Source organism: Pongo pygmaeus, chromosome 5, assembly GCF_028885625.2.
Source record: "Pongo pygmaeus isolate AG05252 chromosome 5, NHGRI_mPonPyg2-v2.0_pri, whole genome shotgun sequence".
Taxonomy (NCBI): domain Eukaryota; kingdom Metazoa; phylum Chordata; class Mammalia; order Primates; family Hominidae; genus Pongo; species Pongo pygmaeus.
This window is the reverse complement of record NC_072378.2, coordinates 158,421,048-158,447,919: the sequence shown is the minus strand read 5'-3', so window position 1 is coordinate 158,447,919 and position 26,872 is coordinate 158,421,048. Positions and strand designations below refer to the sequence as shown.

General features: G+C 40.7%; 1 protein-coding gene across 2 annotated transcripts in view; it reads right to left on the bottom strand.

The window, feature by feature from the left end:
• The window catches only part of SNX9 (sorting nexin 9), a 120,566-nt gene that overhangs the window by 62,916 nt on the left and 30,778 nt on the right, over nt 1-26,872 (bottom strand). For both annotated transcript variants that reach the window (XM_054493277.2, XM_063666763.1), the window contains exons 2-4: nt 14,198-14,284; nt 8,528-8,602; nt 6,549-6,674 (exon numbers count right to left, since the gene is read on the bottom strand). In XM_054493277.2, coding sequence (XP_054349252.1) covers nt 6,549-6,674; nt 8,528-8,602; nt 14,198-14,284 — 288 coding nt within the window. The remainder of the gene's footprint in view (nt 1-6,548; nt 6,675-8,527; nt 8,603-14,197; nt 14,285-26,872) is intronic.

Below are 26,872 nucleotides of genomic sequence, written 5' to 3'. Positions count from 1 at the left end.
ATAGGGAGGTCCAAGGAGAGGGAGAAAGATGAGGGAATGGCTGGTGGGTGGAACAGTCGGAACACATAAAACATGTCAATTAAGCTCGCCGTTGTGGTGCCTCAAAACAATTACAATAGTAACATCAAAGATCACTCATCATGAATCATCAAAACATAATAATAATGAAAAAGTATGCAATATTGCAAGAATTAACAAAACGTGAAACAGAGACACCAAGTGAGTACATGCTGTTGACAAAATGGCGCCCATAGACTTGCTCAACAGAGGGGGTGCCCAAAACTTTCAATCTGTAAATAACGCATTATCTGTCAAGTGCAATAAAGCAAAGGGCAATAAATGAAGTGTGCCTGTCCTTAATGTCTTGTTTTAGAAGCAGTGGTATATGAGATAACTATAATTAACAATTATTAAACCACTACTAAGTAACATGTATTCTTCTAAATACTTTAGAACTCTTTTTTCATTTACTTTTTCCAACAATCCCATGAGGTTTTACAGATAAGGCACAGAGATGCTAAGCAGCTTACCCTGATTCACACAGGACGTGTGAGATCTGGGATTAAAACCTAGACAGTCTGGCTCCTAAGCTCACTGCCTTGATACCAAGCTAGGTTGCCTCTTAAGGAGGAGAGAAAAGACAGGAAATCTGTTAGAACAATGGATCTCAATCAGTTCCCTCTCTTTCCACATCTCAAGGATGCAGAGCACGCCTCTCAATAACTGTGGCTCACGATGGCACTCGGTTAGGGTTTTAAAGCAGAATAAAAAGAGGGTACAGAAAGAAGTAACATTTCAGAGAAACAGAAACAGGAAAGTCAGGAAGAGAAACTAGTTTTGTGGGGAAATAAGTGATTCAGTTGAAGATGAATTTCAGATACAGAGGAGACATGCTGATAGAACTGTTCAACGAACAGCGAGAAATCGGGCAAATCAAAGAGAAAATTCAAGATTAGAGAGACACTTTAGAAAGAGACAATTCAAGATTAGAGAGACACTTTAGAAAGAGACAATTCAAGATTAGAGAGACACTTTAGAAAGAGACAATTCAAGATTAGAGAGACACTTTAGAAAGAGACAATTCAAGATTAGAGAGACACTTTAGAAAGAGACAATTCAAGATTAGAGAGACACTTTAGAAAGAGACAATTCAAGATTAGAGAGACACTTTAGAAAGAGACAATTCAAGATTAGAGAGACACTTTAGAAAGAGACAATTCAAGATTAGAGAGACACTTTAGAAAGAGACAATTCAAGATTAGAGAGACACTTTAGAAAGAGACAATTCAAGATTAGAGAGACACTTTAGAAGGGAATCTACACCATTAGAGAAGGTAGAATAGTGAGAGAGGCTGGAACACAAAAGGGTAAGTGGATTGAAGACACCCTTTTAAAGGAGGGAAGAAGTGGGAAAAGAAGGAAAATATTTATGAAATGTCTTCCACATGTCCGGCACTACTTTATATTGGTGGCCTAATCCTCCGACAATTCAGGAGGCAGGTCTTATGCCAAAGCCACAATTCTTACACAGTGGAGCCGACTGGCAAGCCTGGATCTAACAGCAAAGCTTACATGCTTCCCACCACACCACTCACCTGGGGACTGGCGGGGTGTGAAACAGAAAAACAGAGAGACGCCAGGGACAGCATATGACAGAGGCCAGAAGGGCTCTCACCAAAAGAAAAGCAGCTTTATTCCAAGTATACACATCTTTCTAGTGTTTGAAGGAAACAGAAAACAAACCTCTCAAGTAGAAAACCTTCAGATAAGACATCTAGGTTTACAGAACTTTTAAGTAACATTTAAACCTCATTGTTCTCATTCTTTAGAAAGGTACAAACAAAAACTTTCTATTAATTTCTCAAAAGTAAGTACTCTAAAGAAGCAGTAATCTGAGAGTTTAAGATCTATACTGAAACCTTTTCAGAATCACAGCAGTGATGTAATCTAAACAACAATAAGTGGATGAAAAACAAGACTAGCACACACAGGAGTAGAGATTTTTAACAACTGACATTCATTCCCATCAGCTGGTCCATTCATTCCAGTGGTTCAGCCACTAACGTGAAATACTCTTGAAACTGTGACATAACCGATAAGTAACTAATAATGAAACTAATATTAACCACTAAAAACTATGCTTTCTTTTCAAAGGTAATAAAATGGTTGTCCTCATCTGGGTAATATAAAATCTGTATTTGAATAAGAAAATGAAGAGAGTTTGATTCAGTTCCTGGGTATCCTTCGATAAATTTTCTACACACTTTGCATCTATGGTGTGTGTGTATGTGTGTGCATTTAAACGCAAGAAAGATAACATTACCCATACTGAGGTGCCTTTTAAAAAAATCATACCTCTATCTGTACATCTAAATCTACCCTCACTCTCCCTAAGGGAAGCTCAGCTTTCCACTGCGTGGCTGCCTATAGTTCATCCAATCAGTCCCCTGCTGACAGACATTTACATTCCGGTTTTCTGCTGTTACAAACAATGCCGTAGGAACCGCTCTTGCCCAGAAACCTGTGTTCTGCGAGCAGATCTGCAGGAGGAACTCAGAACCGCTGGGCCTTAGAGATATGCATTGTAAATACTCATGTACATTACCGAACCAGCCCTGAAAAGCTTCATCACGTTACCTTTTCTCTTGCTTTGTACGACATTGCCTATCTCACCACACCTTTATGACACTAGCTTTTAAACTGTTTTCATTCTCTGCTAGTTTGATAGAAGAATCTCAAAATGAGCATTTTCCCAAGTATATTAACTATTAGTATCTTTTTCCCCCAAAGAACAGCCTGTTTATACACTTTACCTATTTCTTCTGAATTCTTCATCTTTTTCCTACAGGTTAGCAAGAGTGTATGTATATGAATGGAATTAGCCTGTATCCGTCATAGGTCAGTAGTATTTTTCCTAATTTAATATTACTTGTTTACCTAAATGTGTCAATTATCTCCTTAATGGCCAGTAGACTTTGTGCTGTCAGCCTCAGAAAGGGCTTCCATAGGCCGGATGCAATTGGGAGGCTGAAGTGGGCGGATCACAAGGTCAGGAGTTTGAGACCAGCCTGGCCAATATGGTGAAACCCCGTCTCCACCAAAAATACAAAAATTACCTGGGCGTGGTGGCGGGCACCTGTAGTCCCAGTTACTCAGGAGATTGACGCAGGAGAATCATTTGAACCCAGGAGGAGGCAGAGGTTGCAGTGAGCTGAGATCACGCCACTGCACTCCAGCCTGAGTGACTGAGCGAGACTCCGTCTCAAAAAAAAAAGGGGGGGGCCTTCCATATTCCAAGGTCATAAAAAAAAATGCTATTATTTTCTCCAAGTACTTTAATAAACAGCTTTATAATTTTCCAAATCAAACTGTTTCAGTCCATTTAAAGAACAACTCATCATATTCCTTTCACACTGACAATTCTAGTGTAAACTCCAGCCAAGCTCGACTGCGTTTTAGCTGATAAAGCGTTTTCTCACCACCAAAAGAGGAAAGCAATCACAGTGGGCCAGGGTCCTGGATGCAGCAACACTGCCTTGACACCAGCAACTCTGCTTACCTGAGACTACTCAGTAAGAATCTAGAACCAAAGGGTCCCCCCAAGCAACCTGAAATTAGGAGTTTAAAGAAAAACCAAAAGAAAGTGCTATCTTACATAGTAGGTTATACATTTATGAACTAGTTACTCTGAAATGCAGCACAGATTAAGAATACAAAGTCAAGGAAAGAGTAGCAGGCTTGAAGTAAGTTATTCAAAGAGATCTTTAAAAAGATATACTTAAAGAAAAATACGACACTCAGGAAATTGGATAACCAACTGAATATGGGGCTTCAACTTGCTTGTGTGGGAGGAGAGTCAAATTTAAACTTACTGATGCTAAGATGAGTAAAGAGACACTGGCTCAGAAGTTGGCAGAGTATGCCAAGCTGAAGAGATGCATGCCTGAGAGGGGATGTGCCCGTGGGCCTGATGGGCAGGAGAGAAGCCCAGCTTCTCTGAGGTCCCCGCTCTCAAAACAAAACCGACCCTGGGAGAGAGCACGTGCCGGAACAGGCAATCAGAGCCTCCCAAGCAGCTCACCTCAGAGCACGCATCTTCCTACCCGCATTCAGAAAATGAAAGCAATGGGCAAACCTGATAGGAAAATGTTTAAAAAGCTACCAATTAATAATGGTCATCTGGTTTCCTACTCGTGACATCTTTCATGGTATTTACAAAATGTACCCAAATTTTGGCCTACTTAAATTGTTCTCATATCCCAGATAACAGAGGGCAGAGATAGCAGTTAAAATATTTTTACTTGATTTACATTAAATTCAAATGCTCAAATTAATGATGGCTATGCTTTCTGCATTTTTGTTAATTCTAGTTTCAGTTCATTTTCTTTGCTTTCAAAGGATCTGATTAGATTCAATGTTAGACTAGATTCCCTCCCCACCTGCTTTTTTTTTTGGTTTTATTACCTTCTAAATAACCTAGATGAAACAAATTTTAGACTTATACCAGTTTATATTAAACTACAAGTAAATACCAAGGAATATATTTCCTAACAGAACATGACTTAAATCTGAGTTTTAAATTCTTTTCATTAGCTAAACCGCTTCCACCTATCTTGAGATAATAGCTGGTCAGTCCCTAGAATTAAAATAAGATAAATATTTCTATTTTTTGTTTGCCTCACTTATTCTATGATCAGCTCATTACAATTCTTTTATTAAAATCTTGTCCTTTATTAATGCAAACCCATTTCATGGGTGCTTCTGTATAACTCAGTGAATCTCAACCAGCTTGGCTTTGCTCCCTAGGCAACACTTGGCTATATCTGGAGACATTTTTGGTTGTCACAACTGAGGTGGCGTGCATGTGACTGGCACCTGGTAGGTAGAAGCTAGGAAGGCTGCTCAACATCCTGCAGTGCCCAGGATGGGCCCCACTAGGAAAGGGTGCGGGGCCTCAAACGGCAATGAGGCTCAGGTTGAGAACCCCTGGGAAAACTTCCAGTGAGGTATAACTACTATTCATGTTTCACAGTGAGTAACCCTTACCTGGCCAATGTTCTCAAGTAGTATAGAGTAATAAAATATAGAAAAGTGTTCTTCAATTACAGTGATCAATCACCTTGCCTGCAAATTTTAAATATCTGAGTCTAATTTGTAATTCAGAATGTCTACAAAAAGCTGTTTTGAAACGTATAAAACCTGCAGTTAGTATATTGTGATAAACTTAGATAAACTCACTTGGAAGGTCAATTGACAGATATTCTTTTTCTTTTGAGACAGAGTTTCACTTGCCCAGGCTGGAGTACAGTGGCATGATCTCGGCTTACTGCAGTGGCCGCCTCCCGGGTTCAAGTGATTCTCCTGCTTTAGCCCCCCCGAGCAGCTTGGATTACAGGTGCCTGCCACCACGCCTAGCTAATTTTTGTATTTTTAGTAGAGATGGAGTTTCACCATGTTGGCCAGGATGGTCTCAAACTCCTGAACTCAGGTAATCCGCCCGCCTCGGCCTCCCAAAGTGCTGGTGGGATTATAGGTGTGAGCCACTGTGCCTGGCTAATAAACAGATATTCTATAAGCAAATACTTGTAAGTGATATGATTATTAGGCCTGACAGAATTTAAAACCTTTTATGTAGTTAAAAAAATATCAAGAAATAACATCTCCTAAAGCCCATTCATTTCTAAAGATGTAAGCAGTTAACAATATTTTAATTCTTTTTTTTTAACTTTTTTTTTTTAACGTGTGGAGATGGGGTTTCACCGTGTTGCCCAGGCTTGTCTCGAACTCCAGCACTCAAGCAATCCACCTGCCTTGGCCTCCCAAAGTGCTGGGATTACAGGCGTGAGCTACCGTGCCCAGCAGCAACAATATTTTGATATCTATCTTCCTAATTTTCTTCTTGTCACTTACTCTGTGTCATCATTTGGCAATAAACGAACTAGACAAATTCACCTAAACTAGTCAAATTTTAATTAAAATTAATATAAAATTTCCTTGTATTCTTCTCAAGTTATCCCACAATTCTAAGTTTTCTGGAAGCAACACAATAAGAGTACCAAGTGCTGAGTGCCTGGATCTGGTAGACTTTCACAGGCACTGCTTCTACTTGCAGGATGAGGGCCTCTAGCTCTGAGAGTGTAAGCAACATGCCAGGGCCAGGGAATCCATTTCCTGATCCAGGCTGAGGCTCTGACACTGACCTCCTCAACAACAAGAGCCTCCTCTTCTTCCTCCTTTCCATGCCTTTATCTAAGAGGATATTTGCAGTTTCTGGGGTCTGTGTTCATATCATGACAGACTTCTAAAAGCAACCCTCAATTAACACCATGCCTTTTCTCTTATAATAAATTTTGCAAACAGTCATTATCAGGCTTAACAGGTGAGTTCTTTGTTAGTACCCAACAGAAATGCCACAGAACAACCTAAAAGCGACTTTGTTTATGCTTTTGGGGAATGGCAATAGCTATAATGCATCACAAGCTTTCACAAATATGCTCTGTTTTCAGTAAAGCTAGCCACATCCAGAAGAAGAAGAAAGTGAGACGTACCTGGTGATTGTTGCTGGCAGCCGACGAACTGGCCTGAGCTGTGCTGGCTGAGAGAGAATCAAGGAAGGCTTGGTCAGCCACTGAATTTCCACAAGAAAATCGATCTTTTCCATCATTGGGTAAAATCTGAATAGGAGAAAGAGCCACAATTATTTTCATGGATTACGGTCACTTCAGGGAGCCTTTGAGGGCAAACAAGAATTGTCAAAAAGGGTTTATATTCTTCAATGCTACAAATTTCTCTGTAAGCACTGCTTTTGCTGCATACTCTATTTTGATGGGTTGTATTTTCATTTTTATCTAATTCAAACTATTTTTTAATTTCTTGAGATTTCTTCTTTGATCCATGCATTATTTAGAAGTGGGTTGTTCAATCTCTAAGTATTTACAGATTTTCCATCTATCTTTCTGCTTTGATTTCTAGTGTGATTCCATTGTGGTCTCAGGGCAGACATTATATGATTTCTTTCAAACATGTTGAGGTATGTTTTATGGCTCAGAATATGTGGTCTGTCTTGGAGAATGTTCCACGTAAGCTTGAAAAGAATGTGTATGCTGCTGTGGTTTGATGAAGCAGTCTATAGACATCCCTAAGTGGACATCAATTTATCGATGGTGCTGAGTTCAACCACGTCCTTACTGATTTTCTGCCTGCAGGATCTATTTCTAATAGAGGGGGTTTTATATTCTTAAGAGGTAAGCAAACCCAAGAATATCTGTAATCACTATTCCTTTCTATAAGCAGAATCCTAGAAAATCCAATTACTGCCAATATCAACTTAAATTCTCAGATTTTTCTCAATCTTTTCAATTTGTGGGCTGCTGGATGCAAAGTGCATGCAAGTAAAACAAGACTTCAACATAAGACCTACGGAGTGAGGCCAGGGGCCTGTGAATAGGGGGCTGCAGTAATATGGAAAAGGCTGTGGTGTGTGCATGGGCACACGTTTCTGAGGGAAAGCCTAGAGATTGCATCGGATTCTCTGAGGGGTCATGACTCCCCACCCTCACTGTCTATCAACAACAGAAGGACGGCCTGAGACCTCACTCTGCAGACAGGTCCCCGGTAAACATCCTCTAGGGGGAACTCTTTTCTCCTGGAGGCGAACCAAAGGTATCTTTATTCTTGATCTAGCTCCAGTTGTACTCACAGGGCATCAGGAAACCTTCGCTTCTTTCTGTCACCGAACATGAAAGACAAGCTTACCAAGAACCTGCACATGCTCGGTTTGGAGGGACCGAAAGACAACCAGCAGGGGGCGCCAGGCGGTTGGCTCAGCTTGGGGGTGTCCCAGGCAGGGCCAGCCCAGGCTGCTGTGTTGCTCTCCTGGGTATCCATCCTAACAGATCCCCACAGCAGCTCCACCAAGACACCCCTCTGTCTATGGGAATGGGAGAAGGAACTGAGATATGCACTTAAAAAAATCTATTTAAACTGTGAGTCAATTGTACAATAAACAATATTATAGATGGCAGCAATATCAGCAAAGGAAAAATACGTTATATGTATCATATTATAAATATATATCTATATTTATAATTTATATAATTTATATTTTATAAAATTTATATATTTTGCTTATAAAAATATATATTAAATATATATTTAAAATTTATATGTTAACAAATATATTGATATATAATTTCATATCTTATTGAATTTATAATATATATTTATATATTTATAATATAGACAATATTAGCAAAGGAAAAATACTTCAGACTAATTAAAAGTTGCTATCCCTGAAAGAAACTTAACCTAAATATTTGTAGTCATTCTTTGGAGCTTGGGTCTACAGGTAATATTTTTCTTAGTTCTATTTCAATGTACTTTCCATATTTTATATAGTTAACATTTATTATATTTACCATGGAAATTTTATTTTACAAAAAGTTGCTGACTTCCTGTAAGTTGATAATTCATAAACAGATGCCTGACAAAGATGAGCTCTAATGAATGAATGACAGGAAGCTCTTACTTCAACGTAGTCTGTGGGAACCAGCCCTCGTTCTCCTTTGATGTTTCTTCCTTCCAGCCATCCTCCACCTACATCCTAATAAGTCACCAACAAAAAAAAAAAAAAAAAAAAAAAAAGAAAAAGGTTACAGTTGAGATTTCCTGGAGAAATTTTATGTGGAGGAATTGTTATACATAAAAAAAGCAATTAACATTAAGCTTTTTACTCCTAGAGAACACTGTTCAAAATCTTAAATTCTTAAGCCTTCTCTTTACTTCAGAAAATGATAACCTAAAATGTAAAACAATAAAAATCAAACTTCAATAATAAGTGATCAAAGATTGAAAACAGCTGATGATTAGATGACCTTCGTCTTGTCTGTGTACTGGTCTGTGGCAGATGATAAAAGCGGCTCGCAGCTCTGAATGTGAAGCAGTGGGATGCGCATCCCAGGCCTGGAATCTGCCCTCTGCTACCTCGCTGGTCAACAGAATCAGGTGGAAATCCTCCAGGGAATCCAGAACCTTGCCTCAAGGGCTTCTGCACACTTCAGCCAACTCTTCTGGCACCCAAGCTGCTATATGAATGAATGTGGGTTGCTAGATGATGACAGAGACCCAGTCTCCCTGTTGCCCCATCCAAAGCCAGCCAACCCAGAGAATTGGCAGACTCATGAGTGAGGCTAGCTTAGACCAGTCAGTCCCCAGCAGGGTCCAGTGACTGCAGACACACGCAGTGCAGCTCAGGAGAACTATCCAGCTGACTTGTAGATTCCTAAGCAGTGACAAATGGTTACTGGGTTAAACTACTAAATTTTAGGATTGTTATGAAGAAAAAGTGAACTGATCCATGTTTCCTTAGTTCTTCTGGATAAACAATATTAATAAACTAAGTAATAAAGTAGAACTCCATATACCAGGATTGCCATTTCAATCTATGATCAAAGGAAAAATTGCATCTTTTATTCAGAATAAAAGTTGCTATCCTTGGAAGAAACTTTATCTAAATATTAAGCTATTAATGTTAATATTAATATTATTAATTATTAACAATGTTAAGTGGTAAGTCCCACTTTCTCATCTTAACATAGTAAGAGTTTTTACAGTTTTAAAATAATGCCCTAATTAGTTAATAATCTGAATCTGAATAATCACATTCTCTTAAAAAATCACTGTAAGCCACAACTTTGTCACTTTCTGACCATAATAGCAACTTGAGGACAAGTTGCTATTTTACCAAGAAAAATTAAATACTTCAATAAAGAAATTAGATGAGGCTGGGTACAGCGGCTCACACCTGTAATCCCAGCTACTGGGGAGGTTGGGGCATGAGAATTGCTTAAACCCAGAAGGCAGAGGTTACAGTGAGCCAAGATCACACCACCTCACTCCAGCCTGGGTGACAGAGTGAAACCCTGTCTGCAAAGAAGAAAAAAAAAAAAGGTAAGACTGAATAATCTTTAATCTCTGCTATGATTAAAAATGAATCTAACTTATACACATCTAGCATTTTTTTAAATTTTTAAAAATTATTATACTTTAAGTTCTAGGATACATGTACACAACGTGCAGGTGTGTTACATATGTATACATGTGCCATGTTGGTGTGCTGCACCCATTAACTCATCATTTACATTAGGTATTTCTCCTAATGCTATCCCACCCCCCTCCTCCCACCCGACGACAGGCCCTGGTGTGCAATGTTCCCCGCCCTGTGTCCAAGTGTTCTCACTGTTCAATTCCCACCTATGAATGAGAACATGCACACCTAGCATATAATACAAAATTACTACATCATTTTTTTCTACCCAGTGATTTTTTTTTTTTTTTTTTGAGACACTATCTCATTTTGTCTCCCAAGCTGACATGCAGTGGCGCAATCTTGGCTCACTGCAGCCTCGAACTCCTGGGCTCAAGTGACCCTCCCACCTCAGTCTCCCAAGTAGCTGGGATTACAGGCACGCACTGCCACACCCGGCTAAATTTTTCTATTTTTTGTAGAGATGAGGTTTTGCCATGTTACTAAGGCTGGTCTTGAACTGCTGAGCTCAAAGTGACCCACTCCAAAAGTGCTGGGATTACAAGCGTGAGCCACTGCACCTGGCCGATTCTTTTTTTAATCCAAGACATACAAAGTACGTTTTCTAAATATGCTCACTATTCAAAAACTGCTATCACTTCTGCCGTTCCTCATTCTCCCTCCTCGATCTTTGCACTGCCACAGTTCTCACTCTCTCCTTCCACAGGAGCTCTGTGCGCGCATGCGAGTGTGCGTGTGCATGAGAGCAGGTGAGTGTGTCTGAGGGGCGTGTGCATGCTTGCACGGGTGAGTGCTGCATCTGTGTGAGAGCAAGAGAGTGTGGGTATGTGTGAGAGCAGGTGAGAGTGTCTGACGGGTGTGCGTGCTTGCACGGGTGAGTGCATGTATGTGTGAGAGCAGGTGAGAGTGTCTGAGGGGTGTGCGTTGGGTGAGTGCTGCATCTGTGTGAGAGCAGGAGAGTGTAGGTATGTGTGAGAGCAAGTGAGAGTGTCTGAGGGGTGTGTGTGCTTGCACAGGAGAGTGCATGTATGTGTGAGAGCAGGTGAGAGTGAGGGGTGTGTGTGCTTGCACAGGAGAGTGCATGTATGTGTGAGAGCAGGTGAGAGTGAGGGGTGTGTGTGCTTGCACAGGAGAGTGCATGTATGTGTGAGAGCAGGTGAGTGTCTGCGGGGTGTGTGTGCTTGCACAGGAGAGTGCATGTATGTGTGAGAGCAGGTGAGACTATCTGCAGGGTGTATGTGCTTGCATGGGTGAGTGCTGCATCTGTGTGAGAGCAGGTGAGACTACCTGCAGGGTGTATGTGCTTGCATGGGTGAGTGCTGCATCTGTGTGAGAGCAGGTGAGACTATCTGCAGGGTGTATGTGCTTGCACGGGTGAGTGCTGCATCTGTGTGAGAGCAGGAGAGTGTGGGCATGTGTGAGAGCAGGTGAGAGTGTCTGAGGGGTGAGTGCACTCACACAGGTGAGAGAGTAGGTGTGTGTGCGTGCTCACACGTGTGAGTGCATATGTGAGAGCATGAGCATGGGGATGTGAGAGAGCTGGTGAGAGTGTCTGAGGGGGTGTGTGTGCTTACATGTGTGAGTGCATGTATATGTGTGAGAGCATGAGTGTGGGTGTGCATGAGAGCAGGTGAGTGAGAGGGATGCATGTGCTTGCACGTGTGAGTGCATGTATGTGTGAGAGCATGAGTGTGGGTGTGCATGAGAGGTGAGTGAGGGGTGTGTGTGCTCACATGTGTGAGTGCATGTGTATGTGTGACAGCATGAGTGTGGGTGTGTGAGGGCAAGTGAGAGTGAAGAGGGTGTGTGCATGCTCACACGTGTGAGTGCTGCCTATGTGTGTGAGCATGCGAGTGTGGGTGTGCATGAGAGGTGAGAGTAAGAAGGTGTGTGTGTGTAAAAGTGCACATGTGAAAGAGTATGTAAAGTGTATGAGAGCATGAGAGGTGTATGAGGGTGCGAGGGTGTGTGTGCATGTGTGTGTGTGCACGCATAAGAGTGTGTGCAAGTGTGTGTGGGGGTATGCATAATGTGAGAGAGTGCACGTGTGTGTGCCTGTGCATGTGCACAGGGAAAGGCTGGCGAGGTCTGATGGGGCCCATGGTGGGGTATCTCACAGACCTACAGCTGACAGAAAATGCTGCCAGAGAGGAGTGACCTGGCCACACTGGCCGTTTAGACAGACCCTGGGCTTGAGGGAGAGGCCAGTGAGGAAGGTGCACGGTCCAGGCAAGAGGATGAGAGCTTAGCTCAGGGCACTGGCAGGAAGCGCAGGGTGGAGAGAAGAGGCCGGACGGAGTAAAACTTTAGGGAGAGAAACCAATGGCTTTAAGTGACTTAGCCTTGGGGGCCTTGGTTCACTGAATGGAAAGGCGCCGCAACAGAAATACAGAGAAATACAGAGAAGTAGGAGTAGGCTGAGCATCGCATGGGTGATGAGCTGAGTCTGGACGTGGTCAGTGTGAAGTGCGTGTGAAAAAACTAGGTGAAGGTGTCTGGGCGCCTCTGAGGTTGCAGCCACAGGAGGAAGCTGCAGACACAGGTTTAAAGTCATCACCAGAGATGGCAATACAAAAATCTGAGACCACACAGTGTAAGGAAATGGGCTGAAGATGGAATGACGTGGGAACCCCAACACTCGTGAGGCAGAGAGGGGAGGGACACAAGAGGACAGCCAGCGAGGCCGGGGAGAGGCGTGTGGGATCCAACGTGTTCTACAGCACAGACACAACGAGTTCCCTTCTGGAAACATTCAGTAAGAAACACTGGCATGCAGACCTCTCTGGAAAACAAGGAGCACAGGGCAAGGGCCGGGTTTCCTATCTTTGTATCTCCAGGGTACCTCTCCCAAGACTGCACACACATTAAGTATGTGAGTGATAGTCACGAGGAAGAGGACACAGAAGAGACACGTTGCAATGTGGGGCCCAGAGGCGGAGGCGTGGACCAAGGACAGGGATGCACAGGGCAGTGTCACGAAATCAGCCAGGTGAAGAAAGCGGATAACGATGGGTGCAAGTTTTACTCAGTTTACAAAGACAAATTCTCCCTATCTGCTTTTGTTCCTTCTCCATCTATATGAGCCTGCAATGAAATACTATTAATTGATACAATTTTTGTTACATTATTTCAAATGATGTTCATCTCATAATTTTGCTACATATTTTAAGAACAGTTACAATAAAGTTACATGTAAAAAGAACAATTAAATGTAATGAGACAAGTATCACACAGAAATAATGGAAAAAACTGTAACAGAATCTTGGGCAAAGAAGATTGGACACAAATGAATATTATGTTTGCCTCTAAGCTTCCTGACAACACAGACCATAACAGAAATCCAACAGTCTATAAAGATTTGACTTCATGAAACAAAATGTACCCAATTTCCAGGAGAAAGAACCTGAGATAAGAGATCACATAGATGTTTATCTGGGAGGGCATAATAAACCCAGTTATATAAGCAGAGACACACATCTGAAGATGAGTGTATGTATGTGTACATATGTATACATATGAGTGTACCTGAAGATGCATGTGTGTATGTATATGTACACAAGTTCAAACAGGGTTTGGTAAAGATGCAGAAATGCTTTTTATACATAGAGTTGTTTCTTGTTTGAATAAAAGCTGAGGCAATAACTTGTAATTCAGCAAAGAGAACTCCACTGGGAGCTGAGCTAACTCCACTGGAGCTGGTCTAAGTATATTGCTTTCTGGCAACCTAATCTGACTTAGGAAAAGAGCTTAGAAAAATGATGATAGGATCAATCAGTTAAGACATTTAGGAAAATCACCATCATCTTTTACTTATTCTAGAGATACAGTATTATCGTGCTAGGGGTAAACACACTGAACCATGTCCAGGACAACTATGGGGTACCTAAAAGGTTGTAAGTAATTTAAAAAATTGTAAGATAAACATATCGAAGAAGACACAAAATAAGCAGACATAATAAACTCAATTACATACATAGCTGTCTTTAGGGAACTTTTTTCCTGTATTTATATAATAGCTTCTTACTTCACCATCAATATTTCATAAGCAACAGGAAAAAAATCATGTGGGTTTGAATGATTAACTTACAAAAAAAAAAATCTTAAAAATAAGTCCACATGGGACAATCAGATTCGAATGTACAGTTCTCTTACCGGATTTGTGATTGTGATGATTTCTCCTTCATTAACCGTCAGTTCATTATTTCCAGGTTCAGCAGCAAAATCATACATAACCCGAGCCTATCAGGAGTGGAGAGGAAAAGAGGATGTTACAAACATAAACAGAGTAGTAAAAACACAAAAGGTGTACAGTTCACTTTCTAAGCATGCTGGTACAAACATGATAGTGGCTGTGGCTGTTTTGGAAGAAAGGAAGACATTACCAAAATGACTCATCTGCTCTACTCTGAGGAAGAATAACACCAACAGTGATAGCCCTGTTCTGTTCCGGAGGCAGGGAAGGTTTCTGGCAGCTGCCCACATTGCATTTAGAGATCAGCCCTAAAAAAGTTACTCAAAATACACCTATTTTGGTTGAGTGCAGCAGCTCACACCTGCAATCCCAGCTACTTGGGAGACTAAATAGCAGGAGGATTGCTTAAGGCCAGGGGTTCGGGATCAGCCTGGGCAACAAAGCGAGATTCCATCTCTACCAAAAAATTAAAGAAAAATTAGCTGGGCATTGTAGCCAGCACCTGTAGTACCAGCTACTGAAAAGACAGAGGCGGGAGGATTGCAAAGTTACAGTAAGCCAGGATCATGCCACTGCACTCCAGCCTGCGCGAGAGTGAGACCCTGCTGTCTCTAAAAACAAACAAACAAACAAACAAACACCTATTTCATTAACAACAACAACAACAGACTATGTTCTTTCTCTTAGGAGGTAAGAAGTGGAAATACACAAACTGTTCACTCTGGGAACACTGACTCTCAGAAACTGAAGACAGAGACATACACACACGCACACACATCTAAGATTCACAGATCTTTAGAAGAATCCCTTGCTATTAAAATGTTCACTGCTCCTTATCTAATAAGAATGATAATGCAGCATCTTTAGCCACATTAACTCAGAAATTTAAGATTTGGGTACTCTTCCACCATACCAAGACTTACATAGGGCAGTGTGTGCTGGTCGAGTTACCTAAACAGCCATGATTTTAAAACGTTTCCTTAAAATAAAAGCTTTTATTTATTTATTTTTCCAGACAGAGTTTCACTCTGTCACCCAGGCTGGAGTGCAGTGGTGCCATCATGGCTCACTGCAGCCTCGACCTACCAGGCTCAAGCAATCCTCCCACCTCAGCCTCCCCAGTAGCTGGGACTACAGGCACATGCCACCCTGCCCAGCTAACTTTTGTATTTTTTGTACAGATAAGGTTTCACCATGTTGCCTAGGCTGGTCTCGAACTCCTGGGCTCAAGAGATCTTCCTCTCAAAGTATTGGGGTTACAGGCTGAGGCACTATGACCAGCCCTAAACGAAATTTTAATTTCACATAAGGCAGACTAGGACAAAGCTATTCTGGCTGGAGTGAGGAGGGACTGCTCTTGCAGGCTATTCCTCAAGAGGATCCTTGAGACAGGGTCCAGAAACACTGATTCCTTGGAACACTGCTGTGCATGTATCCCAAGAGAGAATCACCGTGGTAAAAACAAAGTATGTGTTTAAAATGTTTTATATATACCTTTATAATATATAATACATATTTTTAAATCCCTTTCAAATTCTAAGTGATTGTCTTTCACAGACTATCTTCCTCAAGTTCATCCTATAAACTGGGGATCACATGTGCCTAGGAAACATACGGTTTAAAAGTAATTGTTTGTCCTAAAAGGCAAATTCAAGTTTAGCGACAGGGCTAGTCTAACAGGGCTAATGCAAGTGCACTAATTTAACAATATTTGCTGAACACCCACCATATGGCAAGAACTTGAAAGGCCCTTTTGTTGGCCATTGCCCTTTCTATGTATTTGCTTAATGATGCCTGAAATTATTTTAATGAGAATAAAGATTCATATTTAGTGATAACAGACTAAGAAAAAAAGCCAAAATGCTATCCTGAAATACATAAAAAATAGTAAGATGGACTGATGGATGAGTATGTGACAAAGCAGATACTGAATCCAGATGGTGGGTCTATGGTGTTCAAGTCCAACCTTTCTCCATGTCTGAAATTTTTCCTAGTAAACTGTTGGGAGGAAACAAACGGTGGGAAAGCCTGTGAGTCAAGACAACCCAGCAGCTCCCCACCTCCATCCCTGGAGGCTGGGACCTGAGTGGAGAGCATGGCAGGGCGCCCAGGCCAGCAGGGCGGCTCCCTCAGGGCGTCATGAAGAACAAAGCAGCCGTGCTGAGGTGTTTTCCTGACACGGCTGCAAAAGTGGACAGAATCCTGCTTGTCATGTTACGTGGTGTTTGTTTTTGTTTTTGTTTTCTGAGACTGGGTTTCGCTCTTGTTGCCCAGGCTGGAGTGCAGTGATGCCATTTGGGCTCACTGCAACCTCCGCCTCCTGGGTTCAAGTGATTCTCCTGCCTCAGCCTCCCAAGTAGCTGGGACTACAGGCGCCACCACCACACTCAGCTAATTTTTGTATTTTAGTAGAGACGGGGTCTCACCATGTTGGTCAGGCTGGTCTCAAACTCCTGACCTCAGGTGATCCACCCGCCTTGGCCTCCCAAAGTGTGGGATTACAGGTGTAAGCCACCATGCCTGGCCAGGGTAGTTTTCGTTTTTGTTTTGTTTGAGCCAGTCTCTCTCTGTCGCCAGGCTAAAGTGCAGTGGCAAGTCTCGGCTCGCTGCGACCTCCGCCTCCTGGATTCAAGCAATTCTCCTGCCTCAGCCTCCCGAGTAGCTGGGATTACAGGCACACACCACCACACCCAGCTAATTTTTGTATTTTTGGTGGAGACGAGGTTTCACCACGTTGGCCAGGATGGTCTCGATCTCTTGACCTCATGATCTAACCGCCTCGGCCTCCCAAAATACTGGGATTACAGGTGTGAGCCACCGTGCCCGGCTGGTGTTTTTAAAAAACACGTTGCACCAACCTGGATCCTTCCTGCCATGAGGACAGACAGGACAGAAATGCAGGCAGGGGACGGGCTGGAAGGAAGCTAGCCCTCAGAGGGAGCCCGGGAGCAACAAAGCCACACTTGCGGGCACGAGGAACCTGCTGTTGTGTTATCAGTCCTCAAGAATCCTGCTGAAATTTTTAAAAATCCAGCTGAATCCAATTAGTTTCTAAATATAGAATACCTAAGCCTCTTGTTTACTAAACTTAAGAATGTAGTGAAGCAGAATGTGAAACAAGTGAGAAAGAAAGAAATGGAAACAGCCTCACACACTTAAACATTACTAAGCACTTACTCACTGCTAAGGTTAGAGGGTTTGGACCCTCCAAAACTCATGTTGAAACTGAACCCCCAAGGCAGTGGTATTGGGAGGTGCGGCAAATGGGGGGTGTTTAGGTCACGGAGGCTTTGTCCTCATGAGAGGATCAATACTGCTACAAAAAGGGCTCGTGGGAGTGGGTTTACTCTCGCCCACCCTTCTGCTGTGTCAGGACACAACACCCTTTCCCCTGGAGGAGGGAGCACTCAAGGCACCATCTTGGAAGCAGCGCCGGGCCCTACCCTGCCAGCACCCAGATCTTGAACTGCCTGCCTCCATAGTTATGAGGAATAAATTCTGTTCTTTATAAGTTACCCAGTCCTAGATCTCCTGTTGTAATAAGCACAAAACAGACAAGGACACTCACAGAAAAATGTTTATAAACCTTGTAAGTTTATCTAAAACACTGAATTAAGACTTAAACAGATGCTTCTTAGAAATCTGAACTGAGAATACTTTTGGAGGACAAAAGGATTTAATAACCATATCTCCAAATGAGTATAACATGTCAATAAAAAAACATATTGACCATTCAGCCTAGAGATGCTAAAGCTTCAATGAAACTGAAAGCCTTTGGGCGTCATCTCCCAGCACCCCCCTTTGCTCTTTCCTATCCTTGCATTTTGCCTCCACCTGTTTTCTCACTTTCCCCTTCTCACCCCTCTTGTCTACCACTAACAGTATCCAAACAGATAGAGGTGCTGGCCTCAACCCCCAACTGCCATCTATTTTCCATGTGGCCTTTGAAAGAAATGGTCCATTTTCCTATATTGCATTTTCCACTGTTAGCTATACTTCAAGAACTCATTCTTCAACTATTTCTAAGAGCTAAATTTCCACCTAGTCCTGGTCAGTGGATAACTCCAAACTATATAGTCAATATATATTGTCGACCACAATTAATCTCTTCCTTTCAAAAAGTATTACAGATGACATGAATGGCTACTAGACATCAATCTCATGTATCTGTTCCATTAACTACTAATCTACTTATCAGCAAAATAAACATTAGTGGATTCAAAGCTCTCCATTCAATGCTCTAGACGCTACAATACCAAGTGTGCAAGCACACATCTGCCCACAATGTGCATAATCCATTCTTAACACAAACTTCCTTTTCTGAGAAAAGAGAGGAGTGTGACAATACGCATTCTATCTGACCTATGTTGTACATATCTGTTATTCTGTCTGCCCCACATCCCTTCCTTTTGGAAACTGGATAGTCAGAATTCTTTCTCACGGCTCTTTGGTATGGGAGTTGGGGACGGTGCTCCTCCTCTCTGGTATTGCTGTCAATGGCTAACTGGCTGAGGTGTGGAGAAAGTCTGTCTGAAAAACGAAGTCAGTGTAGCGCAGAATGACAAAGAGAAACAGTCCTGTTCGAAGGGCAAACTTGACATTCTCCCCACGGAAGACTTCTCTGTTACTGGAGCCAATGTATCTTCTTATGAGCTTATTAAACTAATGTGAGTCCACATCTTGTCACTTGCAACCTAGAGAGTCCAAGTTAATACAAACCAATAACCCCAAACCAAAGAATTTATTAAGGAAACATTCTAATTAAAAAAAAAACTGGCCATAAGAACTAAGAACTACCTGTATTTATTAAGCAAAAATGAAAACAAAAAAACTAGATCCTAAAATGCACAACAATAGAGAATAAAACAGTTCAAAATAGGAAGGGGAAAAAATCCACAAAACCCTGGCAATAAAAAAAGTTCATATGGCAGTTAGAATGCAAAAGCTAAGGCCCCATTCTTAATTATCTACCTCTCTGATTGCATATAAATCACAATTACATCTTAGGGAAAAAAGCAGTAAATCTTCAACAGTGTTGCTCCCCATCTTTAAAACAGAAAAGTACAATTAAAAAATGAAATATGTAAATCTTCAGAAATTCCAGGGAAAGAATGATTTGACACCCCTGAGAAGTGAAGTTTTGCATAGAGTAGGTAATATTTCTATATATAACTAGTTTACCTCTTTAAATGGCAAGCTTGTTTAACTTAAGCACATTCATGACTTATAAAATTGTATAATATTTAATGCCTTCCTCAATCTTATCTTGACTTATTAAGATCATCAGAAGAAACAGAACTTACTTTCACAGACCCTGAGCATTATTATGCTATTAACATATGTTGATGTATTTGTCCTTAATCTAAATGGTGAAGGCATAAATGCTTTTCAATATAAGTAGTCCCTCCTCCTCCACAGTTTTACGTTCCTCGGTTTCAGTGAACTGCTATCAAATGCAGTTGGAAAATATTAAATAGAAAATTCCAGAAATAAACAATTTAACAGTTTTAGAGTCCATGCCATTCTGAGTAGCATGATGCAATCTCACACTATCCTACTCGGGACGTGAATCATCCCTTTGTCCAGCATCTCTACACCATAGACACTGCCCACCTGACAGTCATGTAGCAGCCGTCCCAATTAGCAGACTGACTATCAGGTATGGCAGTGCTCATCTTCAGGTCATCCTTATTTTACTTAATAATGACCCTGATGCACAAGAGTGGTGTTGCTGGCATAGTATAATAACTGTTCTATTTTATTATTAGTTATTCTTGTTCATCTCTTACTGTATCTAATTTATAAATTAACTTTGTCATAGGCATATATAGAAAAAACATAGTACACACATAAGGTTTGGTATTATCCTTGGTTGCAGGCATCCCTGGAGGTCTCGGAACATATCCCCCATCACTAAAGGGGGACTACTGCATATCAGTGATTTCCACAGCTTCTGTTCAACCTTGTGCTTACTCCATTGTTATTTGAACCAAATAAAGAATATTATAGTTATCGCTATGAAATTTCAAGCTATTAGATTCAACCCATTGCTCCAACCTATTAAGAGCTTTCTGAATTCTGAAGCCATCATCCAATTCTTCCTTATCTTTTCCTGCTGGGAGTCATCGGAAAGCCTGATGAGCACGCTTTCTACAGTTTCACCAGTGTCATTATTCAAACTGTTAAACTATGGCAGGGCCAAGTCAGCTGCACCAGATAAGAAGCTCCAAGGGGATGTGGGTCAATTAATTATCATGTTCTCAGAATGTTGCTCTTCAAATTTCCAAAGAAGGAAATGAAGTTTCCTTAAATGTTGAGAAGCAATTTCTTTAATAATCCATTCAAAAGTATAGTCAAGATGATAGAACGTTTTAACAGTTGTTCTAGTAAAAGATCTTTTCCAAACAGAAGAAATTTCTAAAAAGAATTGGTAGCAGCAATTGAGAATGAATAAAAATTTTTAAATATTTTGTATGTAAAATTTTCAAGAATAAACTACTGGTGAATTGATATGTTCTTTAAAAATGCTTTTTCCTAAAATAGGTTTATATCTGTTATTCTGAAATAAATGCACTTAGAGGAATTTTTTAAACTGACGGTCAATTAGACCATTTGGGAAACGGTTTGGGAAAGCAGTTTGGGAAACTTCCAAGTCAAACAGAAATGTAAATAGAAATTCCCTGAGTAGAATTATAAATTCCAAAGAAATACTTAGCGTAAACTCAAATCTGAGTGTAACAAAAGGCAACTGTACAATTCAAGGGGAGCAGAGTTCTGAATACTTAAAATACATAAATCAAATTGTACCATTCTCTTCCAAACTACTCTCCCTCTCTCTAGTTCACTCATGCAGAACAGCTCTGGAAAGTACTTAAGACCACAGGAAATACAAACTGAGGCTACACTGTAACCAAACTTCTAGAGATTGGGATAATTTTAAGAGTCATTCTACCCACACTCACCCAGATCAAAGCTTCTATATGCGGTGTACACAAGAACAATTAGACAAAGATATCTTAACAGTGATTTGATGTGGTGGCATCAACTGGCCATATCACATGTACCATCACCATTACCAAGTAATGTCTCAAAACAGATACTTCTGAAACCCACGTGTGACTGCCTGTTCTGTGCCTTACTTCATAATTAAACACACAAAACTTGAATTTAATTGGATATTTTATTGTATTTGAGAGACCGCATCTCGCTCTGTCACCCAAGCTGGAGGGCAGTGGTGCAATCATGGCTCACTGCAGCCTTGAACTCTGGGCTCAAGCAATCCTCCTGCCTCAGCCTCCTGATAGACAGGACCATAGGCACATGCCACCACTCCTGGCTAATATTTTATTTTTGAATATTTTAAAGAGATGAGAGCTCACTATGTTGCCTAGGCTATTTTTTTCAGGCCATGTCAAAATGGCTACATCACACAAAACACTTTGATTTTATTGCTTTAAATGAGGGGTTACTTTTCCTTTTTCTGTACAGGACCAGAGAGTAAATATTTTAGAGTTTGCAGCCATTCAGTCTGTCTCTGCTGCCGCAGTGCAAAAGCCACCACAGACAATACATAAACAAATGGATACGGCCATGTTCCAGTGGAACTTTATTTACAAACTGCACATGACAAGCTAGATTTTGTTCATGGGCCAAAATTTGCTGACCCCTATAACATGACCCGGAACAAAATTATTATGTAAAAATCACTAGTCTTAACATAAAGCAGAAGTCATAAAGGAAAGAGTATTTTCAATTCATATCACAAAGTGTTAATCTTCTAATACATAAAGAGTTTCTGGAACTCAAGAAAAAGACCAGCAACCTAATAGAAAAATGGGCAGAGGAACAAACAGTTCATTAAAGAATACAATGGCCCTTAAATGCATGACAAAACGCTCAATCTCACACGCTAAGAGAGACAAATTAATCTGGCAGACATTGCCAGATCCCCACGGCCTCAATTTGGGGTTGTACTATTTAAACTTCTACCAGTATTATATACAAAAGTAACATTTTTCTACAACTTCACAAACAGAATACATCACTCCACTTTTGGATTTCTGCAAATCTGATGCTAAGGAATGCTACCCCAATATAGCTTCTACTAACAGGCAACTGATTAAATAAACCAGGCTATGCCGTCAAAATGGAATATTATATAGCAACAAGAGAATGAGAACAATCTATATACTCAGACATGGAATGGATACATGGTCAAAAAAGGTAAATTATGGAACAGGGCATATAGCATGCTACCTTTTTCATGAGCAGAATATTTATATTTGCCAGTATTTCCATAAAGAAACATTAAATAAAACAAGAAATTAATTTTAAATTGGTCACCTAGAAACATGGGAGAAGAAACTTAGTGATAACACAAGTGGAAGTGACATTTCTCATTATATTTCTTTTCATATCATTTAATTTTAACTGTGTGTGTGTATCACCTGTCCAAGAATTCTAAATTAAAATGAGAGGAAAAAGACATCATGTACAGTAATGGTGAAAGATGAAATATTTAGGAATAAACTTAAGAAATGTGTAAAATCTATCTGGAAAAAAACTTTAGAATTTCTTAAATAACACAGAAAATTGGAAAAAATGGAGAGTATGTGATATGGTTTGGCTGTGTCCCCACCCAAATCTCACCCTGAATTGTAATAATCTGCAAGTGTCAAGGGCAGGGCCAGGTGGAGATAACTGAATCATGGGGGTGGTATCCCCCATACTGTTCTCGTGGTAGTGAATAAGTCTCATGAGATCTGATGGTTTTATAAAGGGGAGTTCCCCTGCACAAGCTCTCTTGCCTGCCGCCAGGAAAGACATCCCTTTGCTTCTCCTTTGCCTTCCACCATGATTGTGAGGCCTCCCCAGCCATGTGGAATTGTGAGTCCATTAAATCTCTTTTCTTTATAAATTACCCAGTCTCAGGTATGTCTTTACTAGTAGTGTGAGAACAGACTAATACATCAAGGTAGATTGTAACAATGGCCACAGTAAATCCCCCCCCCCGTATTAATACCAATTTGCAATATGACTTTGTCACTCCTCCCATTAAGACTCTGGACAATGGCCGGGCATGGTGACTCACACCTGTAATCCCAGCACTTCGGGAAGTCGAAACAGGCGGATCACCTGAGTACAGGAGTTTGAGACCAGCCTGACCAACATGGACAGACCCCGTCTCTACTAAACATACATCCCTGTAATCCCAGCTACTCGCGAGGCTGCGGCAGGAGAATCACTTGAACCCGGGAGGTGGAGGTTGCGGTGAGCCGAGATTGCGCCATTGCACTCCAGCCTGGGCAACAAGAGCAAAACTCCGTCTCAAAAAAAAAAAGGAAAAAGAAAAAAGACTCTGGACGAGTTCATGTGCTTACTCTGGCCAACAGAACGATAGCATATGTGATACTAACATAGGCATGAAAAGCACTTATACGTGGGGTGGGGGCTGCCCTCTCTTGCTGCCAGGATCACCTGTGCTACCACTGAACCTGGCTGGGTAAGTAACTCTGCAGATCCAAGACCACATGGAAAGAGGCCCGCATCATCCTAGCTGTGTAAGGCGAGACCCCAACACGAAGGAAAGGCCACCTAAGACTATCCAGCCTCAGATGGGCTCTCCAGACCACAAGAACCACGCGTTGTCAGTCCACAGAACTGTAAGAAATACGAAGTATTTGTTGTTTTATGTCATTAAGTTTTGGAGTAGTTTGTTATACAATAAAAATGGATTCAAAGGGTCTCCCCATATTTTTAGATGAGAAGCCCCAATATCATCAATAGCACCTCTCCCCTCTCCTTCAATAATTCTAATAAAAATACAAATAGGATTTTTTTTTTCTGAAACAGGACAAACTAATCCTAAAATTCATTTGGACATATAAACAAACAAGAATGGCCCCCTATCTTTTTCATGAAAAAAAAAAAAAAGGAAAAACTAGAAAAGTACGAAGTCCACAACAAGTCCCAAAGACATATAGAAACATAGGTAACATGACAAAGACGGCATTTTATTGTTTTAGAACAAATGAGTAACTATCTGAAGGAAAAAAATGAATTCCTACCTCACTTCTCCCAACAAAATAAATCATATGATGGGTCAAAGATTAATTTTTTTAAAAAAAGGTAATCACATATCTAGTGCCCAGATTGGGAATTCCGAGCAGCATTTTTCATTAAAAGGAACCAGATTTACTTAGAGAAATAGTTGACTCCAGGTTTCAGGGGGAAAAAACAAGAACCCCATATAAAACATACAAGATGGGCCTGGAACATCTTTTCCTATCAGATTATCAAAGACACTACTAGCAAAGCCTACTGGTTGTGTCAAAAAGACACAGGCACCAACCTGAAGATGAGCTTGCTGTCCAAATGTGGAAGAATACAAGCATGAATAGGGATGATGACCGCAATGGACTGAAACATTAAATGTGCTTAAACTCATGAGTTCATAATGATAAAACTAATTGGTCATCCTTATAGAATGGTGGGAAATGAATTCATTTTGACAACTGGTAAATAAAGGCAAAAAAATCAACCATTTATCCTTTAAAAACTGTACTATTAAGTAACCAAGTAGTAGATAAAAGTTTCTCTTTATACAAGCATTTCAGCTGATAAAAGAAGGAATAATAGAATGAGATCATTTTTTTCAATCCCCAAAGATTTAATTCATCTAAGCATACTGCATCACAAAGACAACCAGACATTACTTGCCTTCTGATGGAATACAATCCTGCTTATGAAATGTACTTGGAAAAAAAAAAAGAATGTGAATCTTATTCACCCTCTAAATCCTAGTAACAAGAAAAACAAAAGAATATATTAAACTATGTAATGAGGGTAAGGTAAGAAATCAAGGTAATACAGAAATCCATCCCAACAAATACGTCCCAAAGACAAAAACAAGTAGGAGATAGGGGTTGGGGGTGAGGTAAGGGAACCTATAAATGAAGAGAAGATTGATCATGATAGTAATATGTGGACTTTATTAGTATTCTGAGTCCAACTGCAGAAATGATAATGAAATTTGAATTCTTAAAGGACTGTGATATTTAAAAGTATTCATTTTTTAGGGATCAAAGTAGCATTGTGATTATTTTTTAAAAGACTTTCCTCTTTCCTCCCCATCTTTAGAGGTATACACGAAAATACTTATAGATGAAGTGTTAAAATACCTGCCATTTCTTCAAAAATAATGCAGGAGCAAGAGACACTGATGGGGTCTTGATGAAGTAAGAAGGCTATGAGCTGGTTAGTTGCCAAAGGCGGATAATGGTTACAAACAGCTTTATTATACTCTTCTACTTTTGAATGTGTTTAGCATGCTCCACAATAAAATGTCTTTTTAAAAAACCATAAAAAACACCAAAGAAAATCTTCGGAGAATTTCTAAAAATACTCTTGCAGTAGAGGAGACTTTATGAAATAAAATCGACAAGTCTTTTACAGGGAGAATGGGAGAAATGTCTCTTCACCCAAAATAAAACATACCTGCCTGGCAACAGCCAACATAAGCAAGATAAAAATCAAGGACAGGCCGGGCGTGGTGACTCACACCTGTAATCCCAGCAATCTGGGAGGCCGAGGCAGGTGGATCATCTGAGGTCAGGAGTTCAAGAGCAGCCTGGCCAACATGGTGAAACACTGTCTCTACTAAAAATACAAAAAACCAAAAAAATATTAGCTTGGCATGGTGGTGGCTGCCTGTAATCACAGCCACTTGGGAGGCTGAGGCAGGAGAATCACTTGAACCCAGGAGATGGAGGTTGCAGTGAGCCGAGACTGTGCCACTGCACTCCAGCCTGGGCAACAAGAGTGAAACTCCATCTCAAAACAACGACGACAACAAAAATCAATGACAATCTGGGGAAAATGCTGCAATTCATAACACAGACTAAAGATTGCTTCTGCTACTCTATATAAAGAGTACGAATCAGTAAGAAAAAAATGGCTTTTAAAATGTAAAACCGTACTCAGAAAAGAATATAAAATGAAACAGTTTATTTTTCACCTATCAGTCTGGCAAAAAATGAAAGCAAAACTCTGCTAACACCATGCCGGTAAGGGCATAAGGTTTAGGGAAACAGGTAACCTTACATCGCGCTAACAGGAGAGGCAATCTGGTAATGCCTATCAGGATTACAAACACACATGTATCTTAATGAGAAAGTCTAGGAAGTTATCCTCTAGAAATAGACTTTTGCAAACTGACATACATACATGGTTATTCACTGCAATGCCACCCAGAATGGCAAAAGACAAAACACAACCTAAAAGGCGGGACTAGTTCATCAAGTATGGGATCTCTACGAAATGGAGTACTACGCCGCAGCCAAAAGAACAAGATTTGCTTACTTTTCTGGTGTGGAATGATCTCTAATATATATGTATTAAGTGAGAAAACAAAGCAGGCACACCATTTGTGTAAGAAAGAGGGCCCAGCGATGCAGTACATGGATTTGCTGTGTATGCACAGGAAATCTCGGTAACAATGTAAAAGAAATTGGTAACACTGACCCTGCGGAGAGAAGATGGCTAAAGGAGAGGAGAGGTAGGAGAGGAATTTTCAGTGGGTTTTTTTTTTTGCACTTTTTTAGTGTTGTGGGCTTTTGTTTTTGGTTTTTTTTTTT